We start from the raw sequence: 19,704 nt of genomic DNA on the forward strand, positions 1-19,704 counted from the left end.
TATTATTATTATGTACGTTATTGTTATCTCAAAATTGTATGCATGTATTATCATGATGTTACTGTTTTGAGTTTGTATCCCCAAACTCAAGGTGGGGAGAATGTCGCGCCACGATCAAACTGCATGAGAGGTAAGTTTCTATGTTACGGAATGGCAACGAGAGAGATTGTTGTTCAAAAAGATGGATGATCGAACTACGATGTAACGATCATTTTATGGATGTTGCGTATTGTAAAATGAACCTATTACACTGTGCTAAATAGTATTAAAATGCTATATATTAAAAGATCTTGCATCTGATCTAAATTTTAACAAACCGCTCATTATTTTCTCTTAAACCCACAATGTTCACGACAAGAGGTATTTTGCATTGTGTTGTGTTTCGCGTTCTTATAACTACAGCCTGTCATATAGACGAGAGATGTGCGAGTAATTTTGAGGAAAGTTCTAGAGCTTTAAAGTGTTTCTTTTTTTATTATGAATTTTATCAGGATATCATCGGTTCTGTGTGCATTATTCAATCCATTAAGAAGCCGAACGCAAGCAAAAACGTTTGGTGTCAGAAGTGGGATTGAATGCCGGTAACAAGAGCTATGGATGAGAAACTGAGGCAACTGTAGACAGCCTTAGCTGCATTTAAAGAAGAGATGAAAACGCGACAAGTATCTGTTAAAGAGGCGATGAAATCTATTCGATAAAAGGTTGACGTAGATAAAGAGGAAATGAAAACATAAATTACTGCCACGTTAGAGAACACGTTCCAGGCGACGGAAAGCAGAAAAGATGCTGTTGAAAATAAAGGTGGAGAAACTAAAGAAAGAGTTTATGACGTAGAACAACAAATCGATGACAGAGGTTCTGCTGCTGTCGCCAAATAAGTTGACAGTTTGCAGAAACCCATAACTGGACACAATTCTGATGCCTTTAAATCTACACCTTTGTTCCAGACCCTCTCTAAAACTATCCACGTATAATGGAAAGACCTTCTGACAAGTATAAAAAGACTAAGTTCTCTATAGTGGATAACGCAAATGGATTGGGATTCCGAAACTTAGGCTTGTTATCTCCCCGCTGTTCTGAGGCCAAACGCAGCTGATATCCTACAGACTCTGCCCCAAAACCAGAGGCTAGACTATATTCAGCGCTCTGGAGCTCCGCTTCGACGAGAAGTGTTTAAACGTCTGTAACAGTCTTCAGTTGAAATCTCACCAAAAAAAGCCCACAGAAACACTCCAGGAGCTCGCTACGGATGTCAAAAGGCTGCCTTATCTCGTCGTTTAAGTCTGTCCAAATTAAACAAGGAAAATCCTGTCCCTACAGTACTTCATCGATGGCTGTCAGGATCCTGTAATACAGAAAGCCTTGCGAGTGATAGTTGTCAATGATCTAAAGACCGCTTTAGTGTATTCCAGGAAATTCGAAGTAGCCCAGCGAGCAACCTGTAGAGACCTCCAACCAATCAGAGCTGCTCGAGTCCAGGAGGCAACAGATTACGCAGTTGCTTAGACAATTTAACCAAAAAAAACTTAAAGGCCTTCAAGCGGAATGAGCGGCAACAATCTAACCCTAAAGTGCTGGAATTGCGGTTGTGAAGTCCATATACGAAGGAACTGCAGAATACCTCAAAACACGGGAGCTAAGATCCAGCAAGAAGGAGTGGAACTAATTAGCGGTTTAATTAATGTCAGGTACTGAGAAACCTCATTTTAAAGGGCTTCAGACTTCTACAGTGAGGGGTGGCAGTAACGGACTCTTCATCATGGGTTATATAAATGCAAGTGTTTCCAATATGACCATTGATACGATAGCCAATATTACAGTCACCTGAAAATATCTACCTAAAAAATTGGAAGGTTAACCCATCTGGACGCTGCCTTGCGTTGCCCTCCAGACTGTGTCTGGGATAAAATGGACATCGATGGAAAACTGAACTTTAACATCTTGTCTGGAAGAGCCACCTACCATCACAAGGCATATGAGGAAGACATAACAGACGCTTGCATACTCTAATTATACTTTCTACGGAAAAGTAATTTTTCCATGGACTTCGGATATAACAACCTTCTATTTTCCTGAGGATAAGACTGTGTTCAGAATTAAAGATGCAGGCGTGGCATTTGTCCAGAAAATCATAGCTTAATACTATATCACTCTACCGAAGAACATAATTTTTACTTTCTGGATTCGTAGCTGAAAACAGAAATTTCCAGTACGGCGTAATGGAATATCCTAATAAGCCTAACAAAGAGAAACGAGTTCTAATAACCTTGATACACGTCGAGATATCAAAGACCGCCATTCAGGTGAAAGTTGCCAACGTCAGTGGTAAAGTCATTAGGAGAGGCCAAATGTTGAAGCATGTACTCTAGTGATTTACGTTAAACGAACCAATAGTCCTTCAGTACCTGTTTTTTCAGAGAGCCTAATATCGGAGTTAGTGCAGAATGAACAGTTAAGGGATGAAGAGAAGGGTGCTGCAGACCGTGACCTTCAAGAATTTCAAGATGTTTCCTCTTGCTCTTCTAACGTAGATCGAACCAGTTTGGCTCAACATAAAATTTACACGGGATATCATTATATCATTATAATATATCATTGTATCATCAACAAGGCAATATCCAAGACGTCTACTGACTGTTAAACTATTGGAGAAAATAGAAAACGTTTTAAAGGACATGCATGAAAACGATGTTACCGATCTTTCAGCAAGACATTGGGCATCTCCCATCGCCCTGGTCAGAAAGAAGAAAGGTTCAAACAGATTTTTTATTGACTATCCTGGTTGGACCACATCACGAAGAAAGACTGCTACTATTTTGCTAGAATTGACAACATTCTGGACACTCTTCCTAGAAGCATTAGGTTCTTGAAACTTTATTTAAAGACTGGATATTGGCGGGTAGAAATGCACTCTGGATGAATGACTGGGAAAAGTCGACATTTACTGCCGTACAATGACTTTGGCAGTTCAAGGTGATGCTGTTTGGATTGCGTAATACGCCGCAAACTTTCTAAAGCCTATTGGAGATTATGCTGAGAGCTCTTTCTTACAAAGCCTGTCTGATATAACTCGATGACATCATTATCATCGAGAAAAGTTTTGAAGAACTTTTGGAAAACATTAAAATGTGCTTAAGCTGAAAATTTTGTTGTGGCTTTGCACCTGTTATAGGAGATTTGAAAAGACTTTTCTTCCATTGCAAGTTGCACATACTGAAAGAGACTAATCAAACATTCTTTTGGACAAAAGAATATGAGGATGCATTTAAAAAAACTGAAGAAGTCTTTAATATCTAGAACAATTCTAACGTATCCTCAACTCGACAAACCATTTATTCTTGACATGGATTCGAACAATGAGAGTGTCGGTGCTGTTTAGTCCCAAGAAACAAACGGTTAAGAAAGTGTCGGGGCTTACTCGAGCAAGTGTCCCTCTAAATCAAAGAGGAATAATTGTATCACCAGAAAAGAATTGCATACCACAGTTAAAGCCGTAGAACATTTCCACCATGATTTCTAAGGCAGAAAATTCCAGCTCCGCACTTTGACTTGATATTAAATTTTAAGAATCCTGAAACGCCGATGCCATAGCTAGAAGATTCTATCCAGAAAGCTGTTGTATTGTTCAAGGGGCAGAGAGAAATATGAGCTCATTTTTCCTGTCATACGTCAAGTTAGAAATTCAACATGTTTTGATCGAGACAGAAGAAGTGACAGAGAAGTCAGAAAAGACTAGTTGGAAGACGGTGACAGTAATCCTAGAATTGCCTTAATGGAGTCTTCACATAGGAAACCACCCTGGCAGGACATTTAAATCTATAGTCCTACGACAAATCAGTATTGGGCTCTCTTTGACTCACTCCATACTCGAAACGGCGTCTTTTATCGTAAGTTAGAGTCGGATGATGGAAAGGCATTCCAATGGCAGACGATACTTCCAGCATAGACTGCTAATTCTGGACGTTCTTAAAGAATTTAACAGTAGTCCTACAGAAGGAAACTTCGGAAGAATTTACATAGAATTCGAAAGCGCTTCTTCTGGTGTAATGCAAAGGCTGACACGCAAACGTTGTACTTTGCGATGGGTGTCCGGGTCAGAAAGGACCGACGAAATGTAGGCAAGGGAAGCTGCAAAGTTATAGTTCAGAAGTGCCTTTTGAACGCTTTGGACATCGAGGACCTCTGCAATGAACATCGAGGACCTGTGAATGCTGGCAACAAATACATCATCATTGCCATTGGTTACTTTACAAAGTGGCTTGAGGCGTTTCATATTTCTGATAATGAGCCTGTCACGGTAGGAAAGGTAATGACACAGAATTGGATTTCCAGGTTCGGAGTGCCTCTTCAGTTCCATTACTATCAAGGAAGGAGATTTATCTGCGCTGTAATTTAAAAACTCTGCAAGCTACTCGACAAAACCCAAACGGCACCTTTATATCCGCAATCAAAAGGCTTATTAGAGAGGTTTTAATCTAATCTAATCTAAGAAAATAAGCCGTACCGCCCAAATTGGCACAACCGGCAATTTAAAAGAAACAAACTGAAAGATAACTGGATAAACACGACAACAGAATAAGGACTACTTATCCAAAAACTCATCCTCCGCTAGAGATGTGTCGGCGCCGCCAACGGGTCATCTCGACCTGCATTCAGAATAGAAACCACCTATTTCTTAACATAAAATGACTAAATTCAACTCAAGACAACTGCTAACCTAAACAACAATTATAAAATACAAATATTGCCTAGCTTAACGAACAATAAGCATTTACAGTTTTTCAGTAAATTATACATTGTATGTATACAAATTACATTATAATTTATGCAATTCAACTCAAAAATTTAAGCAATTAAACAAAAGGATCGAAATATACATAATTATTCAAATTGGTAATAATTTTTATAAGTCCTAATTTAGCTTTATTACTGCTATATAGATATTTTTCATTATTTATAGATATATTTCGAAAATATTCTCCTCTAATTTCTTCGTTAAGGCACAGTCCCAAATGTAATGTCCATTAGATGCTCCAGATGCATCCTGACCACATCGGCAATGAATATCTTTCCCATGAAACCTTTTTAGATATTCTGGAAATTGCCATGTCCTGTTATCAATTGATTTAGCAATCTATTGTAACTTAATCTTTGCTCTTTGACAACAGGAAGTATTTTATAAACCTTTCGTCCAGTTTTGTCATAATGCCATCTTTGTTGCCATGTGTGGAGAATCTTGTCATGTAGTACACTCTTAATATAATTAAGAGATAAAGGAACCGTGATATCAATATCTGTATTATAGCATGCTTCCTTAGCAGCAGAATCTGCTGCTTCTTTCCATAAATATTCGAATGTCCTTTTATCCAATTTATATGTAATTTCATTTTTGAATTAATATTGTGAATATAATTTCTGACTTTATCTACTTTTTCAGATAAACATTTTCTAGAATTAAGAGCTCTAAGGATGCTCTGGGAATCTGTGAACACCGAAATCTCCCAATTTGTAATATATTTCTCATTTTCTTCCTCATTAGCCCATCTTATGGCGTATTCAAAGGCAATAAGTTCTGCATCAAAAATAGTTGAATTATTATTCAATCTTAATTTAGATTTATATACAAATTTATTATTTGCAAAAGCAACAAATGCTGCTCCAACATTTTTATCAATCACGGAGCCATCAGAGAATAATTCCAAACCAACACCAGTTGGAAGAAGTGTCTTCCAGGTAACCTTTTTAAATTGTGCCGGATGAAAATAAAACTTTTCTAATTTTGGATCAATTTCTCTATTAGAAATCTTCAGGTCACAATAATCTATATTCTTCTTCATATGAACAGCTTCATAAATCAGCGTTTCAGCTTCAGCTACTAAGTCTATAGGCGTAACCCCAGCTAAGACCTGTAGGCTGGTGGTAGAAACTGTTCTGTAGCATCCCGTAATGGGTAGCATTGCAACCCTCTGAATCTGTAGCAATTTATTTCTCACCCTTTCCGTTCCAGTCCACCAAACGGGTGAGCCATACAAAATTATTCGTTCAGTTCCTCTATTGTATAACTCTTTTAAAATACTTTTACTTTTAAAAGAATCCATACATAATAATCTATTCATCTTATTCATAATCTTAAAAATTTTTTCTTTCAATTTAGTTAAATGTGGCAACCAACTTAAATTTGTATCCAAAATTATACCTAAGTATTTAAGTGTTTTTTCGCTGCGGATTCTTTTTCCATTCCACGTCAATAAAGGTAATCTGATTAATTTTGAGCCTTTTGGGATTGTTATCATAGCCATTTTATCTTGGCTAATATCCAGCTTATTTACTTTACACCAGTTATAAAGTTTATCTAGAGCATTCTTTGCTTTTTCTTCTATAATTAATCTATTGCTTCCAGAAATCACAAACACAAAATCGTCAGCATAAGCCTGCAAAAATACATCCTTTTCAAATTTCAATTGTAAGGCAGTATCAGCCACCAGGTTCCAAAGTGTAGGGCCTAAAACAGAACCCTGAGGAGCACCTTTATTATAATATTTCTCAATATTTATATTATTTCTTCTGTAAATAATTTTCCTCTTATTTAGATAACTATTAATAATATTGAAGAGGTTTTGAGGACATTTTAAATCTAGAAGTCTTGATTTGATGCTGGGCCACCATAAGCTATTAAAGGCATTGCTAATGTAAATTGCAATCAAAGTAGTATGTAAATTCTTTATCTTATTAATTCTTATAGTGTCAATAATATTATTAATTGCCAAGATAGTATCTTTTCCTGTCGTAAATCCATATTGATTTGCATTTAGTAGATTATTGCTACCAAGAAAATAAACAAGCTGTGATACTTCTTTGGCGAAATGAAGCAACTCCAATGATGGAACACAGCAATAACTTTTATTTAACACTAAAAAAAATGGCGACATACAAACAAGAAGAGAAAACATATTCTATCATTTAAAAATAATATTACATTCTTCGTGCGAGAGTCGCACGTGGCACTCGAGTCTGGTTTCAAATATTGCCATTAACAAATACCTTAATGTTCATCTATTTAAATTATTTAAACTACAAGATTTTAATAATATGTAAAGCTGTTACAAAGCCTATTGTTAATCAATTTATCGAGAACTTTACCCAAAATGGGTAATAAACAAATCGGCCTGTAAGAAGCCGCTTGCTCAGGAGGTTTATCTTATTTTAAAAGCAAAACAAATTTGCCAATCTTCCATGTCTCAGGAAAATGTCCCCGTTGAAAACAAATATTAAATAGATCCAAAATGAATTTCCTATTTACATAATAAAGTTCTTTATAAATTTCCAAAGGAATGTTATCATGACCGGGAGCTTTATTCATTTTCATACTCTCTAGAGCAGCAGAAAGCTCATCGGAAGTGAACAAAACATCATTAAAAAACTCCAAATCAACTTTTATTTTCCTTCTGATATCCCGATATTCACTTTCATCCTCCTCTTCTTTATCTTCCATAAAGTGGAAGTTCATAATTTCCTTTATTGTATCTTCTATATTTTCTGTGTAAGTACCATTACTTTTACGGATAGCAGTAAAAGTGACAGGATTCATCTGCTTATCTGTGGCAATTTTAAAATGCGTGCCAAAGGGACTTTGCAGAGACAATTTATCCCATATTTTAATCCAGTGATTTTCCTTTGCAATTCTAATGTTCTTTCTATATATTGCAAGATGTTTACAATAAATTTTTTTATAATTTAATCTATCTTCGCCACAAGAATTCTGAAATCTTCTTCTAGAAGCTCGAACTTTTTTCCTTTCAGTATTTAATCCATTATTCCACCATGGAGAATAGTTTTTCTTTTTTCCTGTATCATTATAATTAAACCGAACATTTTCACATATGTCACATATGATTGAATTAATTTCATGTAATTGAGAATCTATATCTTCACTGATTTCAATGCCAGAAAAATTTTCAAACATAAGCTCCTTTAGAGCAATCCAGTTCAATCTCTTCAACTTAATTTGGTTATTTTGTGCATCATCAATTATCACATTTCTAATCTCAAAATGAACATAATTATGATCACTAAGGCTAATTTTATCAGAAACTTGCCAATTACATATCTCAATGTCTTTAATCAATCTGGAAGCAGTAATATCAATCCATGAATTTCCTAATACTGAAGAGTATGTGGGAAAACTGTTTCTATTGTTGTTTACAACAAAGTTATTTTCAAGTAGAAATTCTGCTAATTTTTTTCCCCTGGAATCCATGTGGTTTGGGCCCCACAATGGATGTTTACAATTGACATCATCATTTATTACTAATGAAGTATTTTTAAATCTATCAAACAAAGAAGACAATCAACGTAAATGATCATCAATAGTTTCTGATGGGGAAAAATAGCATGTAATCAAGAGAAAAGGACTTTTTCCATCCACCAAAACAGCAACTATGTCTTTAGAAGCATAAATTTGTAAAATGGATAAATTTTCATTGAATACAAAGACAACAGATCTTATGTTCTCACCTTTATTATAATATGCTCTGGCACTTATTGGTAAACCATATATCTTTCCTTGATAAACATCAGGTTCTTGTATGCAAATCAGATCAGTAACATTTATAATCTGTTGCGGTACATTCAGTTTGAGAGTGACCTTCTAAACTGCATTTATTACAAATAGAGGTTTTTGTACAAGCTTTTTTAGTGTGTCCAAAACCATAACATTGGAAGCATCTGGTAACTCTTTTATATTCTCTAATCTGGTGCCTTGTCCACTTTAAATAAATTTTCTTGTCTTTCATAACCAGATTAAATGATTGTGGGTCTAAGGAAACGATCCAATGACATCCCATATTTGATTTCATATTGAATCTCGGTTCTATAATCGCATTCTCTAGAACGACATTCTGAGATTTCAGTAAATCCTTTATTTCCTCTCCATTCAAGGCAGGATCAACATTATAAATCATAATTCGTGGATGTATTTTCTTAGGTCTTTTTACATCCAATTCTTCTTTCAATGTACTATTTTCTCTTATTGCATTTTCAATTATTGACAAATCGTCGTATTTAGTGACCTTAATCAATACTCCACCATTTTTTATTTTTTGTACTCTCTGCACACCTATTTTAAGATCAGTTGGAGAAATGTTTTTAATTAATTTCTCCGTTACTTGTTCAGAAGTTTGATTCCTTTCTTTAGGATATATTAGAGTCACAAATTCTACTTCTTGTTTCTTAAAACTTTTTGTTCTAGATCGTGATCTTGATCTTTGTTGAACTTTTTCTGCATAAGTAGCAGCTTGGTTTTTATGCTTTCCTCTTATAATATTTTCTCTTTCGGCCAATCTTCCTCTTAGTTCACCATTTTCAATAAGAACACTATTCATTGCATTCTGCACTTTTCTAAAAATTTCTCTAATTTTATTACCTACAGATTTGTTCACCTTATCAGATGGGTTACCTAAAACCTCATCCAATTCTTTAGAGTTTTCATTAATAAAGGACAGTACGTTGTCAGCGATATAAGATACAGTATCTTCCGATCTCGTTGAAATTCTATCTTCTTTTTCAAGAACTTCACGCTCATTATTCGCCATCCCACGCAGAAAGACTAACTGAATGGTGCACCAAAACTTCAATTGTAAATAATGGCATCCATTATTAACCGTGTTCGAAGTTTGAAAAGCTTATATCTCTTAAAAGACTTGTTGCAAATGAGTAAAATTTTGCATAAATATCCACAAAAGTGTATAGAATGAAAGCACAATCAATTTATATATTTACATGGTGTATAAACTTGAAATAAACAGAAAAACGTTACAAACGTATGCAAATGAGCCACTCAGAAATTCAACGTAAAAAGGCTTGTAACTTTCAAAGTACTTAAATCTGAAGCACAAGACCAAGCACGTAATTCAAGAGTAGTATATAATTAAAAAACATGCATTATAAATCCACTTGCATGGTCTTTAAATATCAAGATTAAGCAAAAGTACTCACATGCGTATGCTAATGAGCAGCTTGACTCGTAGAAATTTTTAAACACTTCTAACTTTCTCAATTTTACTCATCCAGTCAAAAGATGCACATTTTCAGAAACCGGAATGAAAGATGGATATAAAAAACTCACTTTCACATTCACAAAATTAAAGTTTACCGAAATACAAAGACTTTTTTTTCCAGACCAAAACACACACCAAACAACATGGATGCCAGTTACGGTTAGCCAGTTACGGTTAGTTATTAGAGAGGTTTAATCAACCATCCTTAACAACCCGACAGTTTTTAGAAAACAGCCGGACTGGAACCAGAAATTACCTCGGCTCTTACCGCCCTACCACAGAGCTGTACACGAGGCTACCTGCTATTCCCCATTCCAGATTCTCTTCGGTCGGGTTTCTGATCTCTTTCTTGATCGACATCCGGATGCATCTTCATCGCCTGAGGAGTACGTACAAGATCTCCAGACACGATTTGAAGTGAAGATGAAGACCCGTTGCGACACGAGAGCTACAGGTTATCTATTCAATGAAAGGGCTAAGGTGTGGTTGTGGAATCTGATTCAACGGAAAGGACTCTCTCCCAAATTAACAATCGCCTTGGGATGGTCCTTACACAGCCCTAAACAGGCTGAGCGATGTTATAGTTCGGATCCGTAAGTCATCACATTTTAAGCTTAAATTCGTTCATTATGACAGGCTAGCATTTTATTACGGCCATAGTACGTAGTCCTCATATTGTATATAATATAATTAATGAAATAAGATGATTGTCCTTTTAGCATGTAAATTTGTAAATTTATGCTTTTATTTATTGATTTACTATTGGATTTATTATAAGCTATTTACTGAAATTATTATTTTAGAATTGCATTGATTTGCCTTTCCCCTAAGAATGCCGTGCTCTCCAGAGACTGACCGGGACGCCCATTCCTTGGGAAGGGGGCAATGTTACGAATTTTGTATGTATCATATATAAATAAGCTTAATTATATGTAAAATTGTGGTATCTTTTTTGCATATTGTAACATGAAATGCTTGAAATCGCAAATCTCTACCAGAGAATAAAGTTACAGGAGCAAGTGTACTTAAAACTTACACTGAGGTAAACGGCTATTCTGCTAAATTAGCGACATATCTTCAAGTTGGCAATGATTTTAAAGACTAATTGTTGTCACCAAATTTGGTGAGAAATTGCAAAAAGTCAGCAGATTTGGAGAACATTTGACTATCGTTGAGTCCGGCACCTGTACAACTATAATTGGTACTGTACAACTATAATTGGTACTGTAATTGAATAACTCTAATTGATCCCTATATGTAACTCTAAAGCTATTCCGGAGTTTATACGTTAACCGTTTATGCTTTCCAGTAATTTAGAGAAAAGGACGGTACTAGAGAAGGCGCAGTTGCTGTACTGAAAGAATTTCTACATAAGGTGGTTTATAAGTTTTCGAAGTCTAAAAATATGCTGTTAAATTTTTCACGAAGTTTTCTTGCTTTAGGATTATAATCAGGTAACAGTAAAAAATATCATTAAACCACAAATATTTTTCATTTTTAATTAATGTGATTCATATTACGAACTGGCTACGTGCCAACACTAAAATAAAACCTGCCAATGTTTCCTAGAAAACGAATTCAATTCTATAAATAAGACCTCGCTTTTGAAATCATTTATAACAATCCATATTTTTCATAATAATCTATGTAAAATGTTCGTCACTTAATATCTTAACATCAGGAACAATCGCTTAATGATAGAAATCGTTTTCTAAACTGATTTTTTTAAAGCCCGGAAGAAGGGCTATTAGTCTCAAAGCAAGATTTTGCACTGAATCACATTTCAAATAGTTGCCACGAAATATTATCGCCCCGTACTAATTAAAGAAATTAAATAAAGAAGAATTCGAATGAATGTACGCATGTTTTTGTCATTATGAAAAACGACACTACCTAGAGCCATCAAATTTCGAATAACGTAATCTACCACCGAATACTGGCATCTGGAAGCCGGAATTTTGAATGTCAAATTTGTTTTATTGTGTACTAGCAGGGACGCTGCCAGCCTTTGTCTGGCTTTTAAATGTACCAGAAAAATGCCTGAAGAGAACACCAAACATTAAATTTAAAAGCTGCCCAAAATTTTACTCTGCAGAACAACTTCATAAAAAAAAATAATAAAAAATAAAAATAAAAATCTGAAAGGTTTCAGATTTTAAATTACGTCCAAATGGGAGTGTTTTTAACATTTTGTGTGTTACCTTTATTTATTAAAAGATAAAAGTGTTTTTTCTGTACAACGTTGCCATTGTTCGCCTTGAAATCCTTGAGTTTGTTAATCAAAAATTCGTTAAAGTTTTACAAAATATGAAATTGATAATAAAGCAGATTCCAAATTTCAAATTTGGATTTCTACATGCCCATATTCGCAGTAGGATTACGTCATTCAAAACTCGATGGCTCGGACATATATATAGTGAACCAACTCAAAATCGCAAAATGAAAACAATAGTCCTTCAGGGACAAAACCACTTTGGACTAAAAAACTGTAAATTAAAAAAAAAGTATTACATGTAACAAATTACAATGAAATAAGCAATATCGCTTAATACAAATATTAATTATCCTAATAACTAAATTAACCAACTTTCCGTTGCTTTTCCTCAACAAACGTCCAGTATCCAAGCGAAACATTAAATTTAAAAACTGAACAGAAAGATCGCCCTCATTTTTCCAAACTTCACTATATTTGTTTACCATATCGACACTCTAGCGCTAGGTTCCTTAACAGCGTTATATTTCGTTCATATTATAACTCAGAATGGACAAAATTTATATCATTTGAAGAATTATCTAATCATTGCCACATGATTTATTCAAATACTATAAAAAATCTAAAACGATGTATAAAAGAAATTAAGACAACAAAACAAAAAAGAAACAGTTTTTCACAGACGATTCCGTATTTCTCATTCAATTAATTCAGTTCTCACTTCGCGACTAGGCAAAAATACATAAAAACTCAAAATATCTACATTAAAACTACGAAGCAAATCTTAAACAATTATTTCTTCGAAAAAATTCCAGAAAGGATTGAGCATGATTTAATTCGCAATAATAAATGAAGGCGTTATCTTTGCTGTTGCGAAGCTTAGTCTTTCTAGATTGGCAATAAATCTACTATTTCTGCTGTTTCAAATGCAAACAAGCAAAGGACGCCATGACAAAAATTATTAGGATTAGTGGCACTTAAACAACTTTTAAATTGTTGATAATTCTAAAAATATTGCATACGGATTTACTTATTAAGTATTAAGGCAAAGAAACCTTAACCGGAAGATAAGAACAACATGATTCAATAATTTTTGAAGCAAAAAATGCACAATTTACAAACATTTAAGAATAAAGAAACAAGGATCACTGAGCCGAGTAACAGAGTGGATATATATATATACATATATACTTCTGGTGCGGCCGACTGTGACCAAAATACGAGGTACACATCTACATGTTATAGCAGTCCTGTATACAAAAGTTCAACGTTCTGAGGCTACTCGTTTTTGAGTTATGCAAGATATATACGTCCGTACGTACGCGCAGACAACACGGAAATTTCTCTTCAGAATTCATTTTAAAGCAGTTTTATAATTGTTTTGGAGGAAAAGAGTCTTTTATTCTGTCCTTATGCACAGATGTCACGCAAAAACATCGTTAAATTGCGTTCGATAGCGGTCAAAATGGATATTTTCGTTGAAATATGCTGCCTGAAACTTTTCGCGATTACAATACTTCCTTTAAAAAAGGAGCAGTTCTGTATTTCCCGTTCTACTGGGCCGATTGACGAAATTCAAATTGGGTGTTTCATGTCTTGAAATCGGATATACATTAGATTTATACAGCATTGTTCTAATACACGTATTTTGACATAAAATCGCATTTTTTTCTGAAATGTGATGCCAATTGTTTTCCAGATTTCGATTCTACGACTCAAATTATACCAAACTTCCAAGTTGTGTAAAGATCGCACGAGGAGTTTTTAAAAAATTAGCTCTCAAAATTTTAGCTTCTCAGTGTTAATTGAATTTGATATATATTTATTAATATCGCATTATTTTAATAATCTTACTTGATTCCTTCTTTCCGAATTCCAAATTTAGACTTAATCCAAATATAATTCTCACATTTTCTATGATTTCTTTTTAAAACTTGTATTTTTAAATAATTTTTATAAATTTTTCGAAAACACTTTTATTTATAAACTATAAATTTTTTAACATCATCTTAAAATAAATGTATTTCTAAGCACACTTGCAAAAAATTAGTTTTTTATTCAAAATTTCCTAAGATATACGAGAATTTACACACTGACGTGTTTTGAAATTTGGCATATTCATTGCAAGCGATAATAACGCCAAATGTGTTATACGCACTTTCTTAAAATTATTTGAAAGTATTGAACGTGACCTTTTTTTTTTTCCGCTCGCATACAATAAAAAGAAAAGGAAAGGAAACTAGGTTGCTATAAATTAACACGATCGCCAAATGAATTCTTCTTCTCGCAAACTGATAAAAAGGCGCCAACATAAATTTTTAATTTTTCTGTAAATGTTGCACCAAATTTTAAAAATTTAATATTTAGGCATAATTTGAGTCGTAGAATCGAAATATGGAAAAAAGTTGGCATGTCATTTCAGAAAAAGACAGATTTTATGTCAAAATACCTATGTTAAAACAATGCAATGTATAAATCTAATACATATCCTATATAGAAATATAGAAAGATATGGCTTTTAAAATTAAAGTAAGTTACCATATTTTGTTGATCATTGTTTTTATAATTTTCACCAAACAAATATTGCTCTAAAAGCCTCCAAGCTTCTGCTTAAGGTTAACTTAATTACCCCGGAATGGAATTATTCATAAACTTATTATACAGTTTTGTTCATAAATTGCTTTCAGAGTAATATTTGTACATCCAACTAATAGCATAAATACAAGTAAATTGTAAATAAAAGTGTTCTTACAAGCATATAAGTTTCCAAAAATCTAAATGCTCAGTTCCAGATGTTTTACTGTATGTTCCCGTGTCTCCAAGAGTGAAATAATAAATAAGCATTTGTATCCATTCGGTGTAATACCAAAAGAGATCTGGCTTGGAATCAGTGCAGATAGCCGTATAGTTATCTGCTAAGTGCTCGAAACAAGGTGCACTTTCCAAATAAGCTGAAAAATAAATGTAATCATTATAAATTAGAAGCTTTGGTACTTAAGTATTACGCTATTCTGAAAATGTTTGAAGTAGTTGCGATTTCCTCCAACTTACATCGGAGTGCTAATAGTTTCTTGTTACTTTTCATGTTTACCTTCCTTACCTTGTATGAAATCGTCTAAAACGTTCGCCTATTAATATTGTTAAGAATTTTATAGATAGTTAATTTTATAGATAGTTTTAAATAGTTAATTTTAGTAGAATTATAATTAAAATTTTTGTATTTCCTCGTGCAACGCAGCGCAAGACAAATTTTGAGATAAAGCTATGTCGTAAATGTAAGAATACAGCGGCACATCATTTATTTAACTTTGAACAAATAGATATCTCGGTAATTTAATATCTCCGTAACTCCACACCCTTTTTGCTTTCCAGAAATCTGAAGAAGCAGAAAATACTAGAAAGATGGGGTGCGACCGGTTGGAATCTGTAAGAGGACGGAGAAAGAACGTCTGAGTTAATATAGAGGCTGTTCACACATATTTTAGACGATGTATATTGTATTCACAAAACTAAATTACATGAAATTCTTGTATTTTAAGTGTTCTATTTGACATCCCTTATTCTGAACTATCTTTTGACACCGCAATTTCCAGGATAATAATGCCTTTTGAAGTGGCAGAAGAGTTATTCTATCCCATTCCTCCCGAACAGCTTTCCAGAGTCCTGTTAGGGTTTTGGATAATGCAGTTTTTAAAAGTCCGAAAGCACAAAAATCCATAGGTGACACATCGGGAGATTTAGTAGGGATATCTGTGAAGGGTATGGCCTTGATACGAGTTTTTTGTTCCATTTCTTTTAGGAAATTTATAGTGGATTTTGATGTGTGACTGCTAGCTTTGTCCTGATGGAGTCTCACAGATGGATGGCACTGTGGGTAAAGCGATGGTATTTCATTCAGAAAAATGGGCGATAAAATATGTTCCTGATAGTATTTGGTGTTAATCTTGAAATTTTTTTGCACTCTCTTTATTTTTAACTTTCCATTATAAGAAAAACCAGCAACAATCATGAATCCCTTAAAACTTTCTTTTGATTCTTTGAACCATGTACTTAAATTTTTTTCTCCCCTTTTATGATAATAAATGGCTCTTTTCTTGTTACAATCATTTAAATACACCCATGCTTCATCTAATGTGACAATTGTTTTCCATTTTTCTTTGGATGAGTGTTTCTCATATAGAATTCTGCAGCGTGTCCTGCTTTGAGCGATATGCTTTGGAAGAAGACGATGCACATTGCGTTTTTTCGATTTCTTAAAATTTAAATCAACGTTTATCATTTTGTTTACAGTGGACACCGAGCATTTTGATGATTTTACAACTGTCCTTTGACTAGGGGGATTTTCTTTTAACATTAAACAACGTACCTTTGCAGTAGTTGAAGATGTCCGTTTTTTCCTTGAATACTTGTTTGAATTTTTGTCCCACTTGAGGTTCCCATTTTACGTTTTTTTCCCTTTCTTGTTGATGATATTACCTATCGACGCTTTAGATATCACAAAACCATGATTCTCACATCGTTTTTGGATAACAGAGTATGCATATTTCTTTTCGGAAAGAGCGTAAATGTAGCCTTCGAACCACTGCTTTGTGAAATTCGCCATTTTGAATCAAAACAAAACTTTCAAGCCACAGACGATAATTTTGACTTTTAAAAACATAGTACATTTGCAATTACTTCTTTTGCTGCAAACGAGTTTTTTATTACCGCTTACCAAAATCGTCTAAAAAATGTGCGAACAGCCTTTGTATTATACATAGATTTGCTCTATTCTTCAGTAAATGTTTTGAATTTATTGCCAAGTTCAATAAAGTGAAATCTCAAGAAGAGAGACAACAGTTAGTACTTTCTTTAGTAGATATTTTCGATGATCTGGAACTTTAATTTTCTGCTTCTCACTGTAAGATGAATGTTTTTAACAATGCTTAATCGCAACACATCCTTGCGGAGTGCAACTCTACGATTACTGCTTTGCTTCCCGGTCTGTTATGTTTCTGGCCCTTTTTATTTTTCACTTTATTATTATTGAGTATTTTATGTTATGATTGTTCTACTTTCAGCGCCATTAAGGCACATTTACTTCAACTGAGCCAGAACATAGCTAGCAAGAGGCTAGCTACTCGCGGCATATCAAGTCAAGTCAATTCTCAGATAGTTGCTTAGTTATTGTTGTTGCGATTTGTTTAATTCCGCTGAACTGGGTTATCGGAATTAGCCTTGCCTTTAGATAACGCTTTGCACTGCCTTGTATTTTAATGTTTTGAGTAGTCTGAAGTATAACTTCTGATTATACTGCGCGATATTGTGAACACTAGAATGAATATTTCTGAGGAACATTCAAGTGTTCTGATATATTTCTTTTGATAAGAATACATATTTATTAACATATTATCAGACTTGTGCATTCAATCTATTACGAACCCGTACGCCGCACGCAACACTATTTGGTGTCAGGAGTAGGGTTGAGTGCCAATGATACGTGCGATGGAGGAATATTTAAGGAAATTGGTGGCAGCCTTTGCTGCGTTCAAAGAAGAGGTAAAAAGTTCGCCAAAAATTCGTAAAATAAAAGATAGAAGCTGCTCAAGAATCCATCAAAGAGGAGATGAAAGCTATTAAAGAGAGATCAAAACGGGCTAAGAAGAGATGAAACTTCTTCAAGTATCTGTTAATCAATTGAGGTGAAAGCAATTCAGGATTCTGTTAAAGGAGAAACGAAGCTTTTCAAGAAAAGATTGAAGCAGATCAAAAGGAAATGAAAAGAGAAATTTCCTGCATAATAGACAACAAATCCGAGGCTATGGACGGTTGAACTGAGGCCGTTGAAAATAAAGTTGATGACATTCAAGAAAGAGTTTCTTCTGGATAAGAACAAATTGATGAAAGAGTTTCTTCTGTAAAAGAGTAAATAGAACAAAGCGTTTCTGCCGTGGAACAACAAATTGATGTCAGGGTTTCTGCGGTCATCAAAGAAGCTGATATGTTAAAGACATTCGTAGCGACGGCAGGGAGCAAAAGTGATAATTTTAGATTTTTACCCATCGCTGCTCATCCCTATTTGAAGCTATCCGCGTAAAATGCGAAGTCCTCCTGGAAAGTATGTAAGACACAATATTCTGTAGTGGCGGTCGCAAATGGATGGGATTCCCAAGAAATGGCCTGTCATCTCGGCACTTTTCTGAGAGCAGACGCTGCGGATATTCTTCAAACTCTTCCGGAAAACCCGAGACTAGACATTGAAGTTCTACCCGGCGCGTTGAAGCTGCGCTTTGGCGAAATCTATTTAAAAGACTACAGCAGGATTCAATTAAAATCCCTTCAACAGAAGCCCACGGAAACACTCCAGGAGCGCGCCACAGATGTTGAAAAGCCTTTTCGGAATTCCCGACAGAAACAAAAGAAATTCTGTCTTTATACTTCATCGATGGCATCCGGGATCCTGAAATACAGAAAGCTTTGCGAATAGCGGCTATCAAGGACTTAAAAAGCGCTCTAGTGTACGCCGTAAAATTCGAGGCAGCGAAGCAAGCAACTCCTAGAGACCAACACCTAATCAGAGCTGCGCAAGTCCAAGAGCCAGTGGATCAAATGGCTGCTCAGTTAGATGATTTAAGACAAGTCAAAATGATCAAAATTTCTGCAGTGAGTGGCAGCAGTAACGGACTGTCCATCAATGGGCATATCGATGGAGTTCCTTGCAATACGACCTTCGATACAGGAGCCAATGTTATCATCATTCAAAAAGATTTGGCTCAACAATTGCAAAGTAAACTGATCTGGACGGCACCCTGCGTCACCCTCCAGACAGTGTCCGGTTATAAAATTGACACTGATGGAAAATTAAACGTTAACATCACGTTTGGAAATGTCGTTTACCACCATACGGCATATATGGCAGATATTACAGATCCTTGCATACTAGGATTGGACTTTCTAAGGAAATACAATTTTTCCTTAGATTTTTAAAAATAACGAATCATGATCATGACCTTTTCCAGTCAGAAAAGTTTACCCATGCAACATTTCGATACCACGTTAGTTTCATATTATCTGAGGTACTTTTCTAAAATATATATGAAATTTCAATCAATTAATATTAAAATCCAAAGCAGCATTTAGCAATTATTCAGACCTACGATTTTTGCTAATTACTGTTTTGGTTTACTTTTTGCACTATTTAAAATTGTTAATTTCAGTGCATCTAAAAATAGAATTCACTTAACTCACCATAATGAAGAAGAGTACCATTGTCACAGATATCATGTATAAGCCTGACAATCCTTTCATACTGATCGTGACTTTTAAATATTTCATCGCGACATACTTCATCTCCTGTCTTCAGACATGTTAGGTATTGTTTCACTATTCTGTAAAAAACAAAAAGACGTTTTAACAAGAAATTTTGTTAATTTTTCAAGTACAGATTTTTCAAAAGGA

At 34.5% G+C, this 19,704-nt stretch overlaps 1 protein-coding gene across 2 annotated transcripts in view; it reads right to left on the reverse strand.

The window, feature by feature from the left end:
- Positions 1–19,704, reverse strand: part of LOC118203820 (uncharacterized) — a 50,995-nt gene that overhangs the window by 12,571 nt on the left and 18,720 nt on the right. For both annotated transcript variants that reach the window (XM_035376112.2, XM_085817886.1), the window contains 2 exons: positions 19,495–19,634; positions 15,020–15,218 (listed from right to left, as the gene is read on the reverse strand). In XM_035376112.2, the coding sequence (XP_035232003.1) occupies positions 15,020–15,218; positions 19,495–19,634 (339 nt within the window). The remainder of the gene's footprint in view (positions 1–15,019; positions 15,219–19,494; positions 19,635–19,704) is intronic.

Source organism: Stegodyphus dumicola, chromosome 6 (assembly GCF_044657685.1).
Source record: "Stegodyphus dumicola isolate Sdum_Otavi_A_Nest chromosome 6, ASM4465768v1".
Classification (NCBI taxonomy): domain Eukaryota; kingdom Metazoa; phylum Arthropoda; class Arachnida; order Araneae; family Eresidae; genus Stegodyphus; species Stegodyphus dumicola.